The sequence below is a fragment of the Gopherus flavomarginatus genome, chromosome 13 (genome assembly GCF_025201925.1).
Source record: "Gopherus flavomarginatus isolate rGopFla2 chromosome 13, rGopFla2.mat.asm, whole genome shotgun sequence".
NCBI lineage: Eukaryota > Metazoa > Chordata > Testudines > Testudinidae > Gopherus > Gopherus flavomarginatus.
Window position 1 is genome coordinate 20,623,589 of NC_066629.1, and position 16,968 is coordinate 20,640,556.

Consider the following 16,968-nt stretch of genomic DNA (forward strand, 5'->3'; position numbering starts at 1 on the left):
CCCTCTGGGCGACCCGGTTTAACTATAGCACCTAAATGGCGGCTGTTCTGATTTCTGGATGGGGGCTTGCAGCTCTGCTACCTGCCACTATGGGGTGCTGGACCAGCAGCAACATACTCCTGAGAGTGAGAAGTTCTAATCCCTCCCCCTCCCCCATATGTACGGAACTGCTGTTCTGATATATTTTAACCCAGGTGATGTAAGCCTATGAAAATCTAGGAGCATCTTTTGCTGTGTCCAGTTTATGCTGGGTGCAGCAGGGGTGGGGAGGGTGGGATGGTAGGGTGCTGGTTACAGCTCTCTAATGCTCTGCTTCAACCTTGTGGCTGTTCCCTCAGAGGCTGTATAGTGGCCTGGGATTGCCAGAGCACATTGAGCTGTGGCCACTCCCACTCCATTCCCCTGTCATGCTCCCTGCACCAGGGCAAGAAGGTCCCAGAGTCAGTTTTGCTGGTTCTGTGCCTGCTGGCCACTCCCATATGCCATGGGACACTCCAGCAGAGGATTAGGGCAGGTTTCCTCTGCCTTTGCATTAGCTAAGTGATGGTAAGCAGGCCAGAGAATCTGGTCCCCAACACGATGTGGTGAATTTCCTCTGGATGTACAAAGGCTGAAAGGGGTTTCCCTTTGGTTGTTGAGGTATTTTACACATCTTCACATAGAGCTGGGCTTGCTTCCGGGAAGCGGAAATGCTGTAAGAAAACTAAACGCACTTTCTGTCCTTGGTGGGGAAAAAGCTTGTGCCAGCGCAGCTTGAGGTAGTGAGCTGAGCAGGAAATTCTAGCCTCATAGACAAAATATCTGTTTGAAAGGTTAAAGAACTGTCAAATGTCAACTTCCCTTCCAGGAGATAACACTTCAGAGCAAATGTGATGTGCTCTTTGAATTGAAAACAATAAGTTCTGTGAGGAGACACTGAAACCCCAGAACACCTGGTGGGGTATTCCTCTCTTGTCCTCCTAGCCCTGGAGCCTTGCTTAAAAATCCAACATTACTTCCCTGAGCTTGAAAGCCCTATTTCTGAATGGCATCAAAACTTTTGCATCTGAAATACTCTCTGGGGCACCTAAGAACATAGGAATCACTAAAGCAAAGCAGAACAATGGGCCATCTAGTGTCCTATCTCCGACAGTGACCAAGGCTGAATACTTCAAAGAAGGCAACATTCCCACCTTCCCAGACCATGCACCAAACTGGGCAATACAATTGCACGGAGGGTGCCAGGAGGGTAGATAACACAGACACTAACTAGGCTCCTGATTCAGCAAGACACTTGGGCGCCTGACTAACTTTAAGCACAAGTAGTCTTACTGATGTCACTGGACTAATTACCTTCCTGTATTGGGGAGGGTATTCCTTACATCTCTCCCCTCAGAGTCGAGAATAGAATTCAGGAGTCCTTACTCCCAACTCATGCTCTAGCTACATATATAGATGTCACTGCTTTTCTATGGACAGCATTAAAAAAAAAACATCTTTCTCAGTGTGCCTCCTGTTAGCCTAGTGTTTTGTCATTGGCTAGTCATTATAAAATGTCAAGCCTACCAAAGACGACGGTTAGTGTGCTGCCATGAAAACGATGCCCTTTGAAACAGCCATTACAGGATAAGTGATAGGCTAAATAAAGCATATATCCTAGTCTCTGGCATCTTGGATTACACTACAGTTATTCACTGGAAAAAATCAGCTATTCGTTTTAATGATCACTTACTTAAAAGGGCATCCTTTATTACCCTGAATGAATGAAATTCCTTGACAGAAGGGGAATGCAATTGTAAGAAGAGCATGTTTTGGGGAGGGTACATTTAGTGTGAGGACCAGTCTTGGGAATCAAATGAATTTATTTAGTGTCAGATCCTCAGCTGGTGACTTGGGTGGAGTTTTACCAGTTTACACCAGCTGAGACTCTGGCCCTTTCTATTTACCACAGAAGGGATACTGTGCAGGGAGTGACACTGCCCCACTAAAAGTGCCTCAACCCTGATTTGGAAAAGACTACTTCTGAGGGAAAACAGTCCAGTCTCTCTTCTCCACCCAGTCTAGACTGCTAACAAGGAGGCCAGTTGTGGTGTGGGCATTTCTCCCTCAAGGATTGGACTCTGATTCCCAAACAGCCCATCTGAAGTTTCTATCAGGACCTTCTGGCAAGACTTTGGTAGCACAGTGGGTGCATTTTACTACGACATACCAGGAATATTTGGCACTAGTCAAGCTACAACACTTGGAGCCCCTATAGCTGCCTTTGACATTTCTTTCCTGGTACTCACCCACTTTAGATGCAGCTTCTGTAGCAAAGTCCGCCGCAAACTTCTTGAGGACCTCAGCGCTGTCCTCCTTGACGAAAAGCCCAATGAAGTTCGAAGACGTGTAGAGTTCTAAAGGCAGGGGAGCAGGGAATTTGCATTTCCATCGCATCACTGTTGCCTGCAGGGCTTCATTGAGGGCATCAATCTTGCTGTCTTCACACTGCCAATGGAAGCAGGACAAATGTTCCTTAGGGGTCAGGAATTCATTCAGCGGGACCATATATACCCTTGGAGTGTACTCAGAGAAGAAAGGAATGGTTCAGGGTGATGGACCTGAATGGTTTTACACCTTGGACTTTCATCAAAGTAGAAGAATGTAAGGAACTAGCATACACCTCAAACAAAATGAAAGAAGCAAGAGTTGGGTGAAAACAACAAAAACTCTTCCATGGATTTGCATTCAAATGTTTTGGCTAACCAACTTCAGAGATATTCAGTCTCCTGTTGCATTTGTTGCGTGGCCTAGTTATTGGGGTTCCCCTGAGACCTTTTCCATTTGGTTCCCCAAGAACTCAGCTCATCTCTCATCTTGTCACTCAGGCTCCTTTATTTGGCATACAGCAAAGCTATGTTGAGTTGATTAGATTCAAAAATAGGGGGTTGGCGTAGGCTTACCAAACACCTAAAATTACAGGGAAAACCTCTTCCTTTACATATGTTTACCATTACATTGCATTTACTATACATTACATTACACGTTTTGGGATTGGCTTGGTCACTTTATAGGAACCAATCCCAGGACGGCATGCACTGTCCATACACAGCTTACTCTTTACCTCAGCTTAGGTTCCAGGCTTATCTTATCCATTGTTACCTTGTCCATTGTAAATGGTTCCCTGGGTGTTCCCCTTTATTTTAGACATTCTGTTTCCAGACTGCTGATCCATTTACCTCTCTAATCTTGTCTCATAAAGCCTCATCCATATCTAATTACTCAGGTCAAGCCAGGCCTGCACCAGTGATTATCTTGTTTCCATCAACTTAGTAGCCTTTCAAAGTTAGCGACTCTCTAGGAGGAAGACCTAATCCCCGATCTCTTTCTTATGATTTCTAGAAGAGATATGTCAGGTGTCTTGCTCTTCTATTTTATTTTTCAGAACTTTTACCATAGCCATTCTTATCTAGTCAAATACAATGACAAAGAAAACACAGCAGGAGTACAGCTTTAACATTAACACAGTATGAAATATTCATAGATAAATACTCCTGAGTGTTTATAAGATAAATAATTCCCTAACGTTCCCTGCACCCTTCCCCAAAAAAAGAACCACCAGAAGCCCAATCTAGCTGGAGTCTCTCTGTAAAGCTCTGAAGAGCTCCATTCATTGTTGGCACTTGTGCCTCTATGGGTTAGTGTTTAGGGTTTTTTTAGGTTAGCTCAGTCAGCCAGTCAGAGAATGCGTGGGTGGGGCAGGGGATAGCAGATTTCCCTTTCCATCAAATGACTCTTTTAGCCACTAAGTGCTGCAGCAATCCATTTCCTGGCATTACTCAAACAAGGTGGATCTCCAAGAATACTCAAAACACAGAGGCTTGAGATGGGGGAAACCTCTATTCTGGTTGCCTTAGAGCCCCAAACACTTTTTTCCAAAACATGGCCATATTTTGACATTCAAAGACTATCCAAGACAGGTTTGCATTGAAACTGTCACAACTCCAATATTTGCTATGTGGGGCGAGTCCAGCTTTAAGCAATCACCCAGGTGTCCAACAATATCTCTTTAGAATTTTGTTCTGAACGAAATGCAAAAACAGAACTGGATGTTCTGCACATAAGATGCCAGATATTGTCCCACCTGTCAGAGCAAAAAGAAATGTTTAGCATCTTCTCCCTTTTTTCTTGCATGGTATAGTCAGTAGGATAAATCAAGGAATTCACCATTTGTATGTGTTACCCACAAAATGTTTTTGGCTAACATATTTTTTAAGGTGCACTTCATGTGGATTGTTTGTTGTCAGCCAACAATTCTCCAACTCCTTTATAATTCTGAGTCCATGCTTATTGTAGATAGGACCTTGCTCTATTGGGTAGCTGGTGTTTATCATGAAGATACATGAAGCAGGCTAAAGATGTTTGTTCGGTAATCTCTTTTATGGTTAATATGTCCATGGTTAGCCAGAAGGATTTGAGTTTTGAGCTATTAGCACATTTAAATAGGGGTTATTCCACACTGGTACCGAAGGAGAGCTGGGGAGATTAGAAGTGGTTATGGTTTTGATTTTCTTTGGGGAAAGACCAGCGAAGCAAAGAATAAGATTGTGATATGGCTGCTCTAAGAATCAAACACTGGACTCCAGGAGGAGCATCTGTGTATATTTTACCTAGTGATGCTGTGGTGATGAGAATGTTAGCGACGCATGTGACAATCATGAAGACCATACTGGCGCTGGTCTGTGACTGATACTGATTTAGTACAAGGGACTCATGAATTCTTTCCTGAGCTCTGCCATTCATTCACTGTGTGACCATGGGAAAGTCACGTCACCCCTCTGTGGTTGTTTCCCCAGCTGTAAAATGTGTAGAGTGACACTTCTCTGCTTCAACAGGGGGAACTGTGAAGCTTAATTATGCTTAAAAAGATATCTGGATAAAACACCGTATAGAAGTGCAATGCATCATTGGTTTCCAGCAGGACACTATCTCCTAGAACCCTAATGAAAAATGAGCAAACATATTTTTCAGAGGATTTCAGTGGCCCAGTCTCCAGTGATATTATTCTTTTAAGACAGTGGTCTTGGAATGGACTTGTTTAACAACCATTTTGCCTCCCAGCCTGGTGTGTGTCAAGCAAACCCAGTAATAATATTCCCTGAATTCCCTCGAGCACAAAGCATTTTACGATGACAGGAGAAATATATAACTCAACCTGCCTGAACCTGGTAATGGTTGCTGCCAAACAAGATGCCCAGGACAATTGAATAAGAAGCACTGGCTCACCATGAAGAACTGGCAAAGAGTAATGTGTGGGAAGATGTTGTGAGCCTTGTTCTTCCCACAGATCTGCTTTGACTGCTGCCAGAAATCAGAGAGCTTCTGAGCCAAGGGACCGGTGGGGCGCAGATAGAGAACATATTCCCGAGGCAGGGGGTCATCAAGGAATGGGTCCCCCACATGAGAGAACAACCTGAGAGAGAGGAGGGAAGAGGTGGCTATTTAAGAAACAGCAGAAACCTTGAGTAAGAGATTAAATAAAAAGACTCATATTTTTGTAGCAGAAAGAAGCAAAATTTGAGTTCTTCCCCACTCCCCATATGTTACTAGCCTGGGAGCCACTGATCTCCCAGGGACCAGCCATGGAAAGGTACAATTCTGCTGTCTATATGTCCAGTGTGGCCCAGTTATTATTACTAAGTAGGGAGGAAATCTGTTCTTTCAGTTAAGACCCTGGACCGGGACTCAGTACATTTGGGTTCACTCTTTGGTTCTGCCATAGGCTCTTTGGGTGACCTTGTGTCAAGTGCTTCATAATTAAAGGGGCCTGATTTCCAGAAGGCAGAAGTTGCAGTACTCTCTGAAAATCATAGCCTTTAACTTGTTCTCAGTGTGGACACTCAAAACCGAGGCACCCAAAAACCTTTGTTACTTTTGAAAATTAAGAGCTCAAACTTGCTCTGTTTCACAACTGTGAAGTGGGGGCGATAAAATTTCCTTTCTCTCACCTAAGTTGACCTTGCCTATTGAGATGGTCAACATTTTGGGGCGCAGACTGTCTCTGACCATGTGTCTTAGGTGCCTAGCACAATGAGACATTGATCTGGCTAGTGTCCCCTACTGCCGTGATATCAACAAACAATAACATGGAGCTTCCATAAATAACATTTCACATTACAATCTGTAAAATATGGTAAATAAATCTTATCCCCTTTTAAAAATTATTTATTACTTCATACCAACCAGTCACATGCTGCTTGGACACTTCTTCCGCCCGTGGATGCCAGTGCTTTTTGTCTGAGGAGGGGAGGAAAAGAATATTCCATTGTTAGTATTAACTGGTAGACAGAAAGTAGATAGTAACATCTGTTGCTTGAACTGGACTCTGCAGCCATCAGAAACCCTGGTAATTGTGGTTCTGGATTTGCAGACAGAGGCAATAACTAAGGGCTGGAGTCTGATATCCTAACTCCCATTGAATAATACATTCCTCTATGAATGCTCCAATTTAACTCAATGAGACTATTTGTGGAGTAAAGCACGGGTAGATTAAGGCAGTCCAGGGCCATAGACATCCGCCCTGAACTGATGCCCCACCCACTGCACCATGCCCCTATTCAAGGTGGTAGTGGCAAGGACCATCCAAACATGGGCAGTCTGCTCAGCTGATGCAGGTCCAGCCAACACTTCCAGGCTGAAGTTTTGCTCCTTCCTACCCACTACTTCCTCTCGTCAGGTGAACTGGATTCCTACAAGAGAGAACTCCATTCCTCTGAGCAGTGGCACCATTGTTCGGCTTGAATGAGGGCTTGAGTGAGACTCTGGCCTTTAGCTAACCTGAGCAGTGCAGTTAATGTCAGCTGTGGCACCAAGAACAGTCAGTGGAGCAAAGAGCAGTGGAGTAGCTTTTTCTGCAAGTCAACAAGGTTAGAGCATGGGCAGAGATATGCCCTGCTGAGACCATCTAAAGCCAGTCACAATGCTGAATGCCAGATCTTCCAATTTTATCGTCAGCTTTGTGATATTTAATGTCGTACTTGATGCCCTGGCTTCTGGAGACGCATGATTATGTGAGAATCTCAGTTTTCATTTTAAGAAACCCGTCTCTAGTGCTCATGGTTGCACAGAAAAGTTTGAAAAAGTGACCTGAGCACACCCCAAAGGCTTAAAAACTAGGAGTCACACAAAAAGAACTCCAAACTTATTTTTTAAAAAAACCCTCATCATTGTTTTTAACCAATCTTGTGACTTTTTAGGATCTGACCCATGATTTTGGAAGGTGAAGGGTTGGCAACATGGCATTCACATATTGCCTCATTGCAGGCATACCCCGCTTAGAAGATATATTCTCTCTTCAGGCTTTCATTGTGAAAGGGCTGCAGTATTTTATTTACAAACACAGGGAATATGGTTTCTCACTGCTTACAAAAATGTCTTCCTGCTCCCTGCTCAACCTCTTAGCTGGCCCATGGCACTTTACATGTCATATCAGCACCATTTGTAAGCAGGACTTATCTAAATGTGAACGTATGTGGAATCTGGATCTATTCTAAATGCACCTTATTACAGACTAAATAAAATAAAATGTTACTTGATCAGTTTGCACAAGACAGCATGCAGTGTCCGTTTTCTTTCTCTTTCACTTGGTGTGCTTCATGATAGATAAGCCCCTTTGTTTCATATCTATTGCTAACAAGATTTTAAAATGACCTACTTATTGGCCTTTTGATCAGCATGAAAATCAAAGTGGATGGATATGAAAATACAGCCATCTCATTCATCTTAAAGAGGAGCAGAGAAAAGCAACCACCACCAGGGGGCACAAAGCAAATATTTTCAGCCTGGAATAACCTACGGAAAAACTGCTAAATGTGTGCAGCCCCTGTTAAATTGATCACGTTCCTGTCCTGATTTTTCCCTTTTAAGTATATAAATATTCCCTGTTATTCTAACAAAGAATAAATAAAAATGTACCAAAGTGTTCTGTTGCTGAGCAGTGAGGAAATACAGGAGGAAATCAACACACTGCAATTTAATGTTGGGTAGCACCTGTTTATCCAAAAAATGTTTCCCCAGATATCGATATAATGCACTGAAAAGCAGCTATACCTGGGGTGGTCAATTAGTCTAAAGAATTCATTGCTACAGTACGTTGATGAGGCCAAGAACTCATTAGGATTCAAAAAAGGATTAGCTGTTTATATAGATATAATTGTGTATATTAAAACATGAAGAACAACTTTGGAAAGGATAGAAACCTCATGTTTTAGGGCATAATATGACCTTTCATAATTGGTGGTCAGGAGGAAACTTCCCTGGGGAGTAGGTTATCCCATAACTCCTACTGCAGGGTGTCTTTCTCTGAAGTAACTGGTTCCACCCCACAGTTGGAGACAGGATACTAGACCTAGATACGCCATTCGTCTGATCCAGTCTGGCATGTGTTGCACAGCACACTGCCTGCTTTACAACATCATGGGGAAGGAGAAAGTTTGATGCAGGGCACTGGGACAAAACCACGGCTCTTACGAAAAGTGCCGTGTGCAGCAGAGACTGCCTCAATTTCTAAGGGCGCCTCCAAAATGCCATATCATAGGACCCTATGTAACTGTCTTATCAGGACAAAGGGGACTGAGACGTGAACCCCAGTGGTTCCAGCAGAGAGTCTACATACTTGAAATTCAGGGCTTTGAAGCCTTGAACAATCAATCATATATATAGAGTGGCATCTTTCCCAGGATCAAGCAGCAGAAGCATTCAGCTACATGTACAGCTTCTGTGAAGGTAACAATTCTGCTTGCTGCCCTCCCCTCTTCAACAGGTCCAGGAACAGGGGGCTGGGACCAACACAGGAAGTGGCTGGTTTATTTGCCAGCTGTTAAACTGGTCTAACGAGCTGCCTTTGTACTCTTCTATGGAGGGTATAATCTGTCTCGGAACTCTACGCAGTAAAATTTTGCCTCTTGACAGGAAAAGCTCTATTCAGCTGCTAGCTGATAGCCTCAAACTTGTTAAATATTATGTTATGGCTTATTGTAAAGTGAAGACTTCCTGACATATTTAAGCTGACCGCTGACAGTACATGTAGGCGGAGCTGATAGAATCAATAAGATTATCCCGCATTATTATCTTCTGAGAGAATGTACAGTTGGGTTGGAGGACATACTGGTTTGAAATGAGAGCAAAGGGCCTGGAGTCAGCACTTCTGGGTTCATGGCTCTGGGAGGGAATTAGTCTAGTGTTTAGAGTAGGGAAGTGGAGTCTGTGCTCTCCAGCATTGTACTCTTAGTTCTGCCAATGGCTCCCTGTGAAGATTTGCTATGCCTCAGTTTCCCTATCTATCCTTAGTTAAAATTTTTGAAAGCACTCTGATATCTCTGCAGGAATAGTGCTGCACAAGTGCCAAGTCTTCCTAATACACTAGCATAGACATGCATGAATGAGAGAGACTCAAACCACCGGGTCGGCTACATTCCATCTATTCAGTTGCTTCACCCCACAAATACGTGCCTCATTTTGAGAAATTAAGAGGAAGGCAAAAGACACTGACGCAGAAAGGGCAGTGTTGCAAATGTGTGATTATGAAAACACTTCCTACTCAATGTTTGTGCTGCCCTTATCTGCCAGCATTCCATTGCAATCAGTGGAACACTGGGACATTCCCAGCTCACGCCTCCTATTAGGACATAACGTTGCACAGCATCATCATGTTCTTGGTGTGTTCTGCCTAGATGCACTTTGTCTAGCGTAGCTCTAAATGACTCAGTGAAGCTTCCATTGCTTTCTTTGGAAGACTGTTCCACAGTTCTCTAAGCCCTGGGGATGCAGAGCCTGGGGGGTGCCAGTCCTCAGCTGGTGTAAACTGCTATATTCCCATTAACTTCAATGACGCTTTGCCCATTTATACCAGCTAAATTTCTGGCCCTAGAGTTTCCTTAGCTCTGTTTCTTCCACTCACTTCCAGTCAAACTGCCTCAGACCAACCAAACTCCTCTCCCCTTTCTCCTTGCTTGTTTACATTAGTGGTTCTTGACTAGGAGTACAAGTACCCCTGGGGGGACACAGACGTCTTCAGGGGTACATCAACTCATCTAGATATTGGCCTAGTTTTACAACAGGCTACATCAAAAGCTCTAGCGAAGTCAGTACAGACTAAAATTTCATACAGACAATGACTTGTTTGTACTGCTCTTTATACCACACACTGAAATGTAAGTACAATATTTATATTCCAGATGATTTATTTTATAATTCTATGGTATGAATGAGAAGGTCAGCCATTGTACAGTAACACTGTGGTGTGATGCTTTTGTATTTTTGTTTGATTTTGTAAGCAAGTCATTTTTAAGTGAGGTGAAACTTGAAGTACGCAAGACAAATCAGACTCCTGAGAGGGGTACAGTTGTCTGAAAAGGTTAAGAACCACTGGTTTACACTCTTTAAAATGCTGTTGAAACTTCACTCTCCACACCATAGACCTGGTGCATCTAAAGCATTTAAGTTCTGTTATATCCATAGCAGCAAATCTCCATTTACATTAAAAATGTACTTCCTGCAAAGCCCCACTTGCTTTGAAATGAGAAATTTCTCCAGTGCATAGTGTGGGCTGACAAGCTGGCTCACATCTCTGATCTACTCTCTCCAGACCCCAGAGCAGATAGTTCCAGGCATCATGCATTTTGTAGCAGGACATAGGGTGCTGCCACCCACCCCCCTTGCCTCATTCTCTTCATGAACCTATGAATGTTTTCTTGGAACGAGTGGTACAATAAAGCTCTGTTAGAATAGACAGCAGCTCTCTCTCTTTCTGCTGCCTTTTGTACTCAAGAGACCCAGAAGGACCTTAGAAAAATGTTAGTCTGGGCTAAATGCGCCCTTGTGGATGAGCAACTTCAGAAGGTAAATGCCTTTTCTCCCTCCCACCTCTCCAGTTCTGTCAGGGAGCATCCCTCCGCCCCCACTTTCACCCCCACAGACCAGTTTAATTTTCAGTACAAGGAAGGAAATAACGCGTAAGGTAAATTTTTGTCATGGCATTTGAGACAGAGAAACTGTTTCTTTTCATGTTATTTAGTGCAAGAGAAAGGTAACTGTGATTCAGACTGATGCCCTCTGTGTCACCACAAAACAGGGACAGTAAAGAATTCCCCCCAAATGCCCTGTTCGTTAGCCATCAACTCAGACATGGAAAGAACATTCCTCAGGGTGCTTAGTCTCTGCAGCCCCGTTAGCACTCAGGCCGACATCTTCAAAGCTGAGTGCTGACAGTCAGATATGTACATTTATATGCAGTCACCTAAATAAATCACCTGATTTTTACATCTGCTGACCACCTGCAGTGGGAGCCAGTGGACTGTGTTCATCCCCTCTGAAAATCACTGAAATCCATAGTCAAGTCACCTTATTAGGGGCTGAAATTTCTTGTCTGATGTGGAGGCCTGTTTCAATTGAGTGGTTTTGTGAAATGGCTACTTCAGGATAGGACCTAGACTGAGCCCACCTCAATTCTGACGGGTCACCAAGCAGCCATCAGATGATAATTTCAGATCGTTACTAACTGGAGCTGGACTCAGCCTGGAGATCTACAGGTGAAAAGGCTTCACAGAGCATTACCAATCCTTTGAGCCTTGTGGCTTTTAACAGACTTAACACCAGGAGTCACTTCATCCACCACCACATGCAGCCACCTCTGAGGTGAGATAGGAGCATGTGTTTAATAAGGACACAGTACAACTGTTCGGAGCAGGACGTGAGGAGGATACTGCATCCAAAGGAAATTACAGTGGGGACTGAAAGTGGGAAAGCTGGAATTTGTTAACCTCTAACATCTCGTTTGAGAGTGCCATAAGATCATCAACCATCATAAATCTTTAGACTCTCAATCTGCGTGCCCATTAAAACCTTGCTAAGGCAGCAATTTGGTATCAAATCAAAAGGAAGAGCACCCACTTCTAAATCACCAGTAAAACAGCACCCAAATCTTCCTAGGAAGTCTCCCAGCCAAACTCTCCACCCTGAGCTTGTGAGATGTGACAGGGCTACAGCATAAATGGTATTGCTGCACAGGGACAGCTGAATAACACCTTCACAGTTAATAATAAACAGCACAGAATACCCATTTCAGCCCACAACTGTTTAATGGAAAAGCATATAGCCCTGTGTACTATGCAACTTAACTCATTACTGTAAAAGGATTTTGGCTTCCTGTAATTTTCATGGTGGAGAAAACAGTAACAGGGGGGATGTCAATTCAGCTTGGAGATACATGTCAATAAATATAAAGCATAATGGCCAAAACCCATTTACTTCAAGGGAAATGACTTTAAGGGAATGATGCATTAACCATAAAGAGAAACTTCAGTCTCAGTAACAGCATATTGAAATCTTTTCTCCTCTCGCTAATTGCTCTGCTTTCTTACTGGAGCCCCGTTTAAAAGAGAGTATGCATTTGCTATCAATGGGGCGGTAACTTGCAGGGTAACAAATTAGGAGCTAACATGTACTTGTGGAAATGGTCTTTTCATCTTCAGAATGAAACTGCACAATGGAAAAGGAAAAAGGAGAAACTGCTATTTTTGGAACAGCAATGTGTCTTTCTCGATGGAGAACAAATTCTGCCTGCTTTGCGTTTTATAGAACAATAAAAGCGCCTGTATTTCCTGAGCCAGAAAAGGACAAATATCCAAAACTGGGGGTGGGGACGGGATGTTCAAATCCAGAGGAAGGACGGTGTTGTGGTTAAGGCACTAAACTGGGGTGCAGATCTGTGCTCAATTTCTTGCTCTGCCACAGATTCCCTTTTGTGACGTTGGCATAGTCATTTTAATCTGTGTCTCAGTTCCCCATCTGTGAAATGTGGATAATAATCATCCCTATCTCCCACCTTTTGTGTCTCTTGTCTATTTAGGGGTCAGTCCTGCAAGGTGCCGGCCCTGCTCCAGCAAAGGACTTAAACACATGCTCAAACCTATTGACTTCGTTATCATTTCTCAGTTCACTTATTTAAATAAACACCCCTGTCTCCTCCACTCCACTCTAGCCCTTTAGGTACTGCAGAACAGTGAAGACTTCCTGTCTTAACCTCTCCTCCTGAACACCACCCCCCACCCCTATTAAAATACACAGAGCTCAGAAAGATGAAGGGCTGGGTAAACCCCAGTGGGATTTGAACCTACAGTTCCAGAGAGTTTATTGCTTATCCAAAATTGATGTTTAGGATATAATTAAACTGTCCCCACTGGATGCTATATAGAGCTTCATGAATTTCCCCATAACTATCCACTTTTCTTCTAAAATTGTGAGAAGAGGGTCACATTTTGTCCTCGGAGATACTGCGAGCTGCATTTTTGTTAAAAAAGAGCTTGGTTCACTGTGTGTGCCTGTGGACACAAGCACAAATATGCTACCAATATTCTCTACTTCTGAGCCAGCTACAATGAAGCCATCAGCCCACGCAAGCACTGAGGGATTTGTGAATGAGCATAAGCATCAGTACAGGGGAAAAACTAAATCTCCTATTTTATGATGGTGTCTCATGCCTGTGCAAACTTCTTATCTGTGAACAAAGCTCCTCAGGGGGAAGAATTCATCATTTTAAGTAGCCCCTAAATCTGTGGTCCATAAAATATTTAGCTGCCTAAATTTGTTGGAAACTGCATTAAACATGATGGAAAAATCTGGCTCTTTTCAACATGAGATTTGGTTTGAAGCTGCCTGACATGGCAGGGTAAGAATTATGGAGTCATAATTTATGCCAAATGGGGCTGTTTAAAAGAAGAGTGCTATGAAGTGGACTGTTTTTGTTGTGATTATAAAATATTTTTATTTTTGCTTTTAAATATATATCCATATTTAAAGTTTAACTTTCCAGCCTGCTGTGGTTTATGGTCAAAGAATAGAAAATACAACGTTGCTGGCTCAGGGGACTTATAACAGGATACAGACCTTTTCAAGATTAAGCTCAGCAGTAGAACAGATTGGAACGTGCTTGTAAACTGTATGCTGTGTCCTCCCTAGTGGTTTCTCCACCTACAGCCATAACCACCTACTACTGCTGACAGATAATACCAGTATTCCTTTACTTTAAGTGGCAGAGGTCTTAGCTTTGGTTCAGAAGTCCCTGAGTTCAAACCTGGTGATGACCAGTGAGTAAAGGAGAATCATTGTGTATCCTTTGCAAACAATTAATTTGCTGGATTTGGGCCTTTTTTTCTGTTTTCAAATTGTCCTTCAAGGTTTTTTTGATTGTTTGTTTTTTAATTAATATTCATTTTTTATAATTGTTCACCAAATAGTTTTTATTAGCGAAGGTGGGAAAATGGGCACATTTGTCTGACTAAATGGTGCATTCAGTAAATAGTTGTGCATTCAAGAGCAAGTCTGAAGTGAAATATCTGTCCCTGATTCTTTCAGGCAGTCTAATTTCTTAATTATTTGATGGGGGAAAATGCTAAAATTCCTGAATAATTTTTCAAACACCTCCTAGTTTTTCCCCAGACATATATGGGCATGATGGGTTTTTGCAAACAGTTTGAAGAGATTGATCCTTTGACTAGTCAATATTCAGAATTCGCTGTATGTGATTGGTCACATGATGTTGTTTCTGTTGCCTGTTTGGATGATCTAACCACTTGTAAATAGGCTGAGTGCACACAGAAATCACTAAGGATTCAGTTCCTATTCGGTGCTCGGGGTAGGAGAGGAACAAGTTCCTGCTAGATTTTCCTCTTCTGCATGCATTTTAAGAACTAAACTACATAGGTGTTACTGCAGGCAAGTAACTGCCATGCCGTAACATACTGTTTTGATCAGACAAGTAAATTTCACTCCCTTCAGTGGGCTTTGTGTCAGTCCCTTAAATATTATCCTAGCTTATTTTGCTGCTACTTTTAACACAAAATGTGGGACCCACACTCCTCCCTTGTGTTTGGCAAAATGACTCTAGTTGCCGCTACAGCAGTCACAAGGCTGGGGTATATTTTCTGCTGCTAAATCATGAGACCCATTAAAAATACACATACAATTTGGGAAAATCTCCCAAATTTAGGTCAGCAAATACCATAAACAGGCCACAGCTCTGCAGAGATCCCCCTCTATCTGAAATACAGGAACTTTCAAATGAACATTATTGCAGAGTGGCTGCACAGGCTGCAGATAGACTGGAAGATTTTATCCCCTAGGTCAAATAAATATTTATAGAACGTACATGACAACACAGTAAGATTGCGTTTTTTTCTCTTCCTTTTCCCTGAGCAGTGGCTGCCATATCTCAGTACTCATTAATACCAAAGGCAATTAATAGAAAAGAGAGGAAAGTGGGAAACCCAACCAGACACAGGATTGGTAAGCATGCTGTTCACGTTGTGAATTTATAGTTGCCATAATTGATGTTTTCTTGAGGGGGTGATCCAGCTGCCCAGAATGCAATCCTGCCATGTGACTATTTTTGTTTTAAGTGCAGAAGAGTTGGGGACTCTGTGTGTGTGTGTGTGTGTGTGTGTGTGTGTGTGTGCGCGCGCGCGCGTGCGCGCTCTATTTTTTTATTAGTATTTAAAAAAATTTTTTTAGTTACATAACATCTTGAAGGCAGAAGACATATGTGCTGCAGGATGTTTTTCTTCTTTAACACATGTGCACCAAGACATCCCCTTAATTCTTTGCTTTGCCAGCTTGTTAAATCAAACCCCAAAGAGGGAAGTACAGCTTAAAAAAAAAAAGCATTCTGCAAAATTAGAGTAATCTAGCAGCCATTTTATGTTTGTAAAGAGATAGACGTTCATTAAAAAAATTATCTTGTTTAAAACAAAACGACAGTGTGGGCCTCTGGATGAGTAGGGGCCTGGACCTTAGAAGATCTGGATTCAGTTCCCAGCTCTACCACACACTCCTTGTGTGCTCTTGGACAAGTTATTTAGAGAAAATTTCTCAACTGTTGTACAATGGCATAGCTCCATCAAAATCTCCATGTACCTCTGTTCCTCTTAATGCCTCTAAAATGGAGGAAACAACCCTTCCATTCTCCCAGTCTATCTAGATTGTGCAGCAGCTAGCACACCAGGGTTCTGAGCTAGGCTAGGGCTGTGAAGGACACTGTAATGCTAACACCACAACAAGGGGCCTTTACAATGCAGTATTGTTGACCTCAAGTGTTTTGTTTTATTAAATAAGTTTTGGATTCTTTTTGTTTTCTGGGTTTTTGGTTTTTTGAGTTGACATTTTTTCCCAAGCTTTTCTTTGCAACCATGAGGCCAGCAGTAACTACCACTATTTTTTTAATGAAAGTTGAAATTCTCTGGAAATAATGTGACATCAGGTGTTGGGCTTTAAGAAACACCTTACATATCAAGACTCATGAAAAAATCGTGCAAGTTGACAATACTTAGGCTAGTTGTGGCTGAACTGCCAAAGGTTCTCAGGCAGGCACCGAGAAAAGGAATGCTAGATATATCAATAGTTTAACATTCATAAGTGACATTAAATGTGTACTATAAGATAAATTTGGTAATGCCTACCTCTGTTAACCCATTTACAGGAATCTGAATTTTAGTAAGACTCATCATGAGGTTATATTTGACGGTACAAGTGCTTTCAGATGTACAGGTTGTAATAATGGAGTGAATCCAATGTTATTCCTCTCTGGGCAGGGGGGTAGTCAGTAGAACTAGAACTCTTACTATACATATCGTATTTGATGGAATAGTGGCTTTAAACACCATCTAATATTTAGCACTGCAGCTGAGACTTTAGCAAACTTTTGCTATTCAATTTTTTTCTCCACAGTGTGAGAGATCGAATTTTTTCCCCACAAATACTAATACAGTTTTAGCTAACCAGGAAGACAATGTCTTTACAAGGAGACAAATTAGAGGTTTAAATGTGCTCAAATGTACCATCTGTAGTGACAGCGATAGCCAGAAAAGGAAGTGGTTGTCATATTGATTGGAAATAAAGTTCCTTCACAGGGTTTGAAGACAAATGTGATGCTTTCTCTCTTACTCCTGTGTTCCCCGT

General features: G+C 42.4%; 1 protein-coding gene across 1 annotated transcript in view; it reads right to left on the reverse strand.

Moving 5' to 3' along the window:
• Nucleotides 1–16,968, reverse strand: part of UBASH3B (ubiquitin associated and SH3 domain containing B) — a 104,515-nt gene that overhangs the window by 36,652 nt on the left and 50,895 nt on the right. The window contains exons 2-4 of the mRNA XM_050921955.1: nt 6,202–6,255; nt 5,245–5,431; nt 2,268–2,466 (exon numbers count right to left, since the gene is read on the reverse strand). Coding sequence (XP_050777912.1) covers nt 2,268–2,466; nt 5,245–5,431; nt 6,202–6,255 — 440 coding nt within the window. The remainder of the gene's footprint in view (nt 1–2,267; nt 2,467–5,244; nt 5,432–6,201; nt 6,256–16,968) is intronic.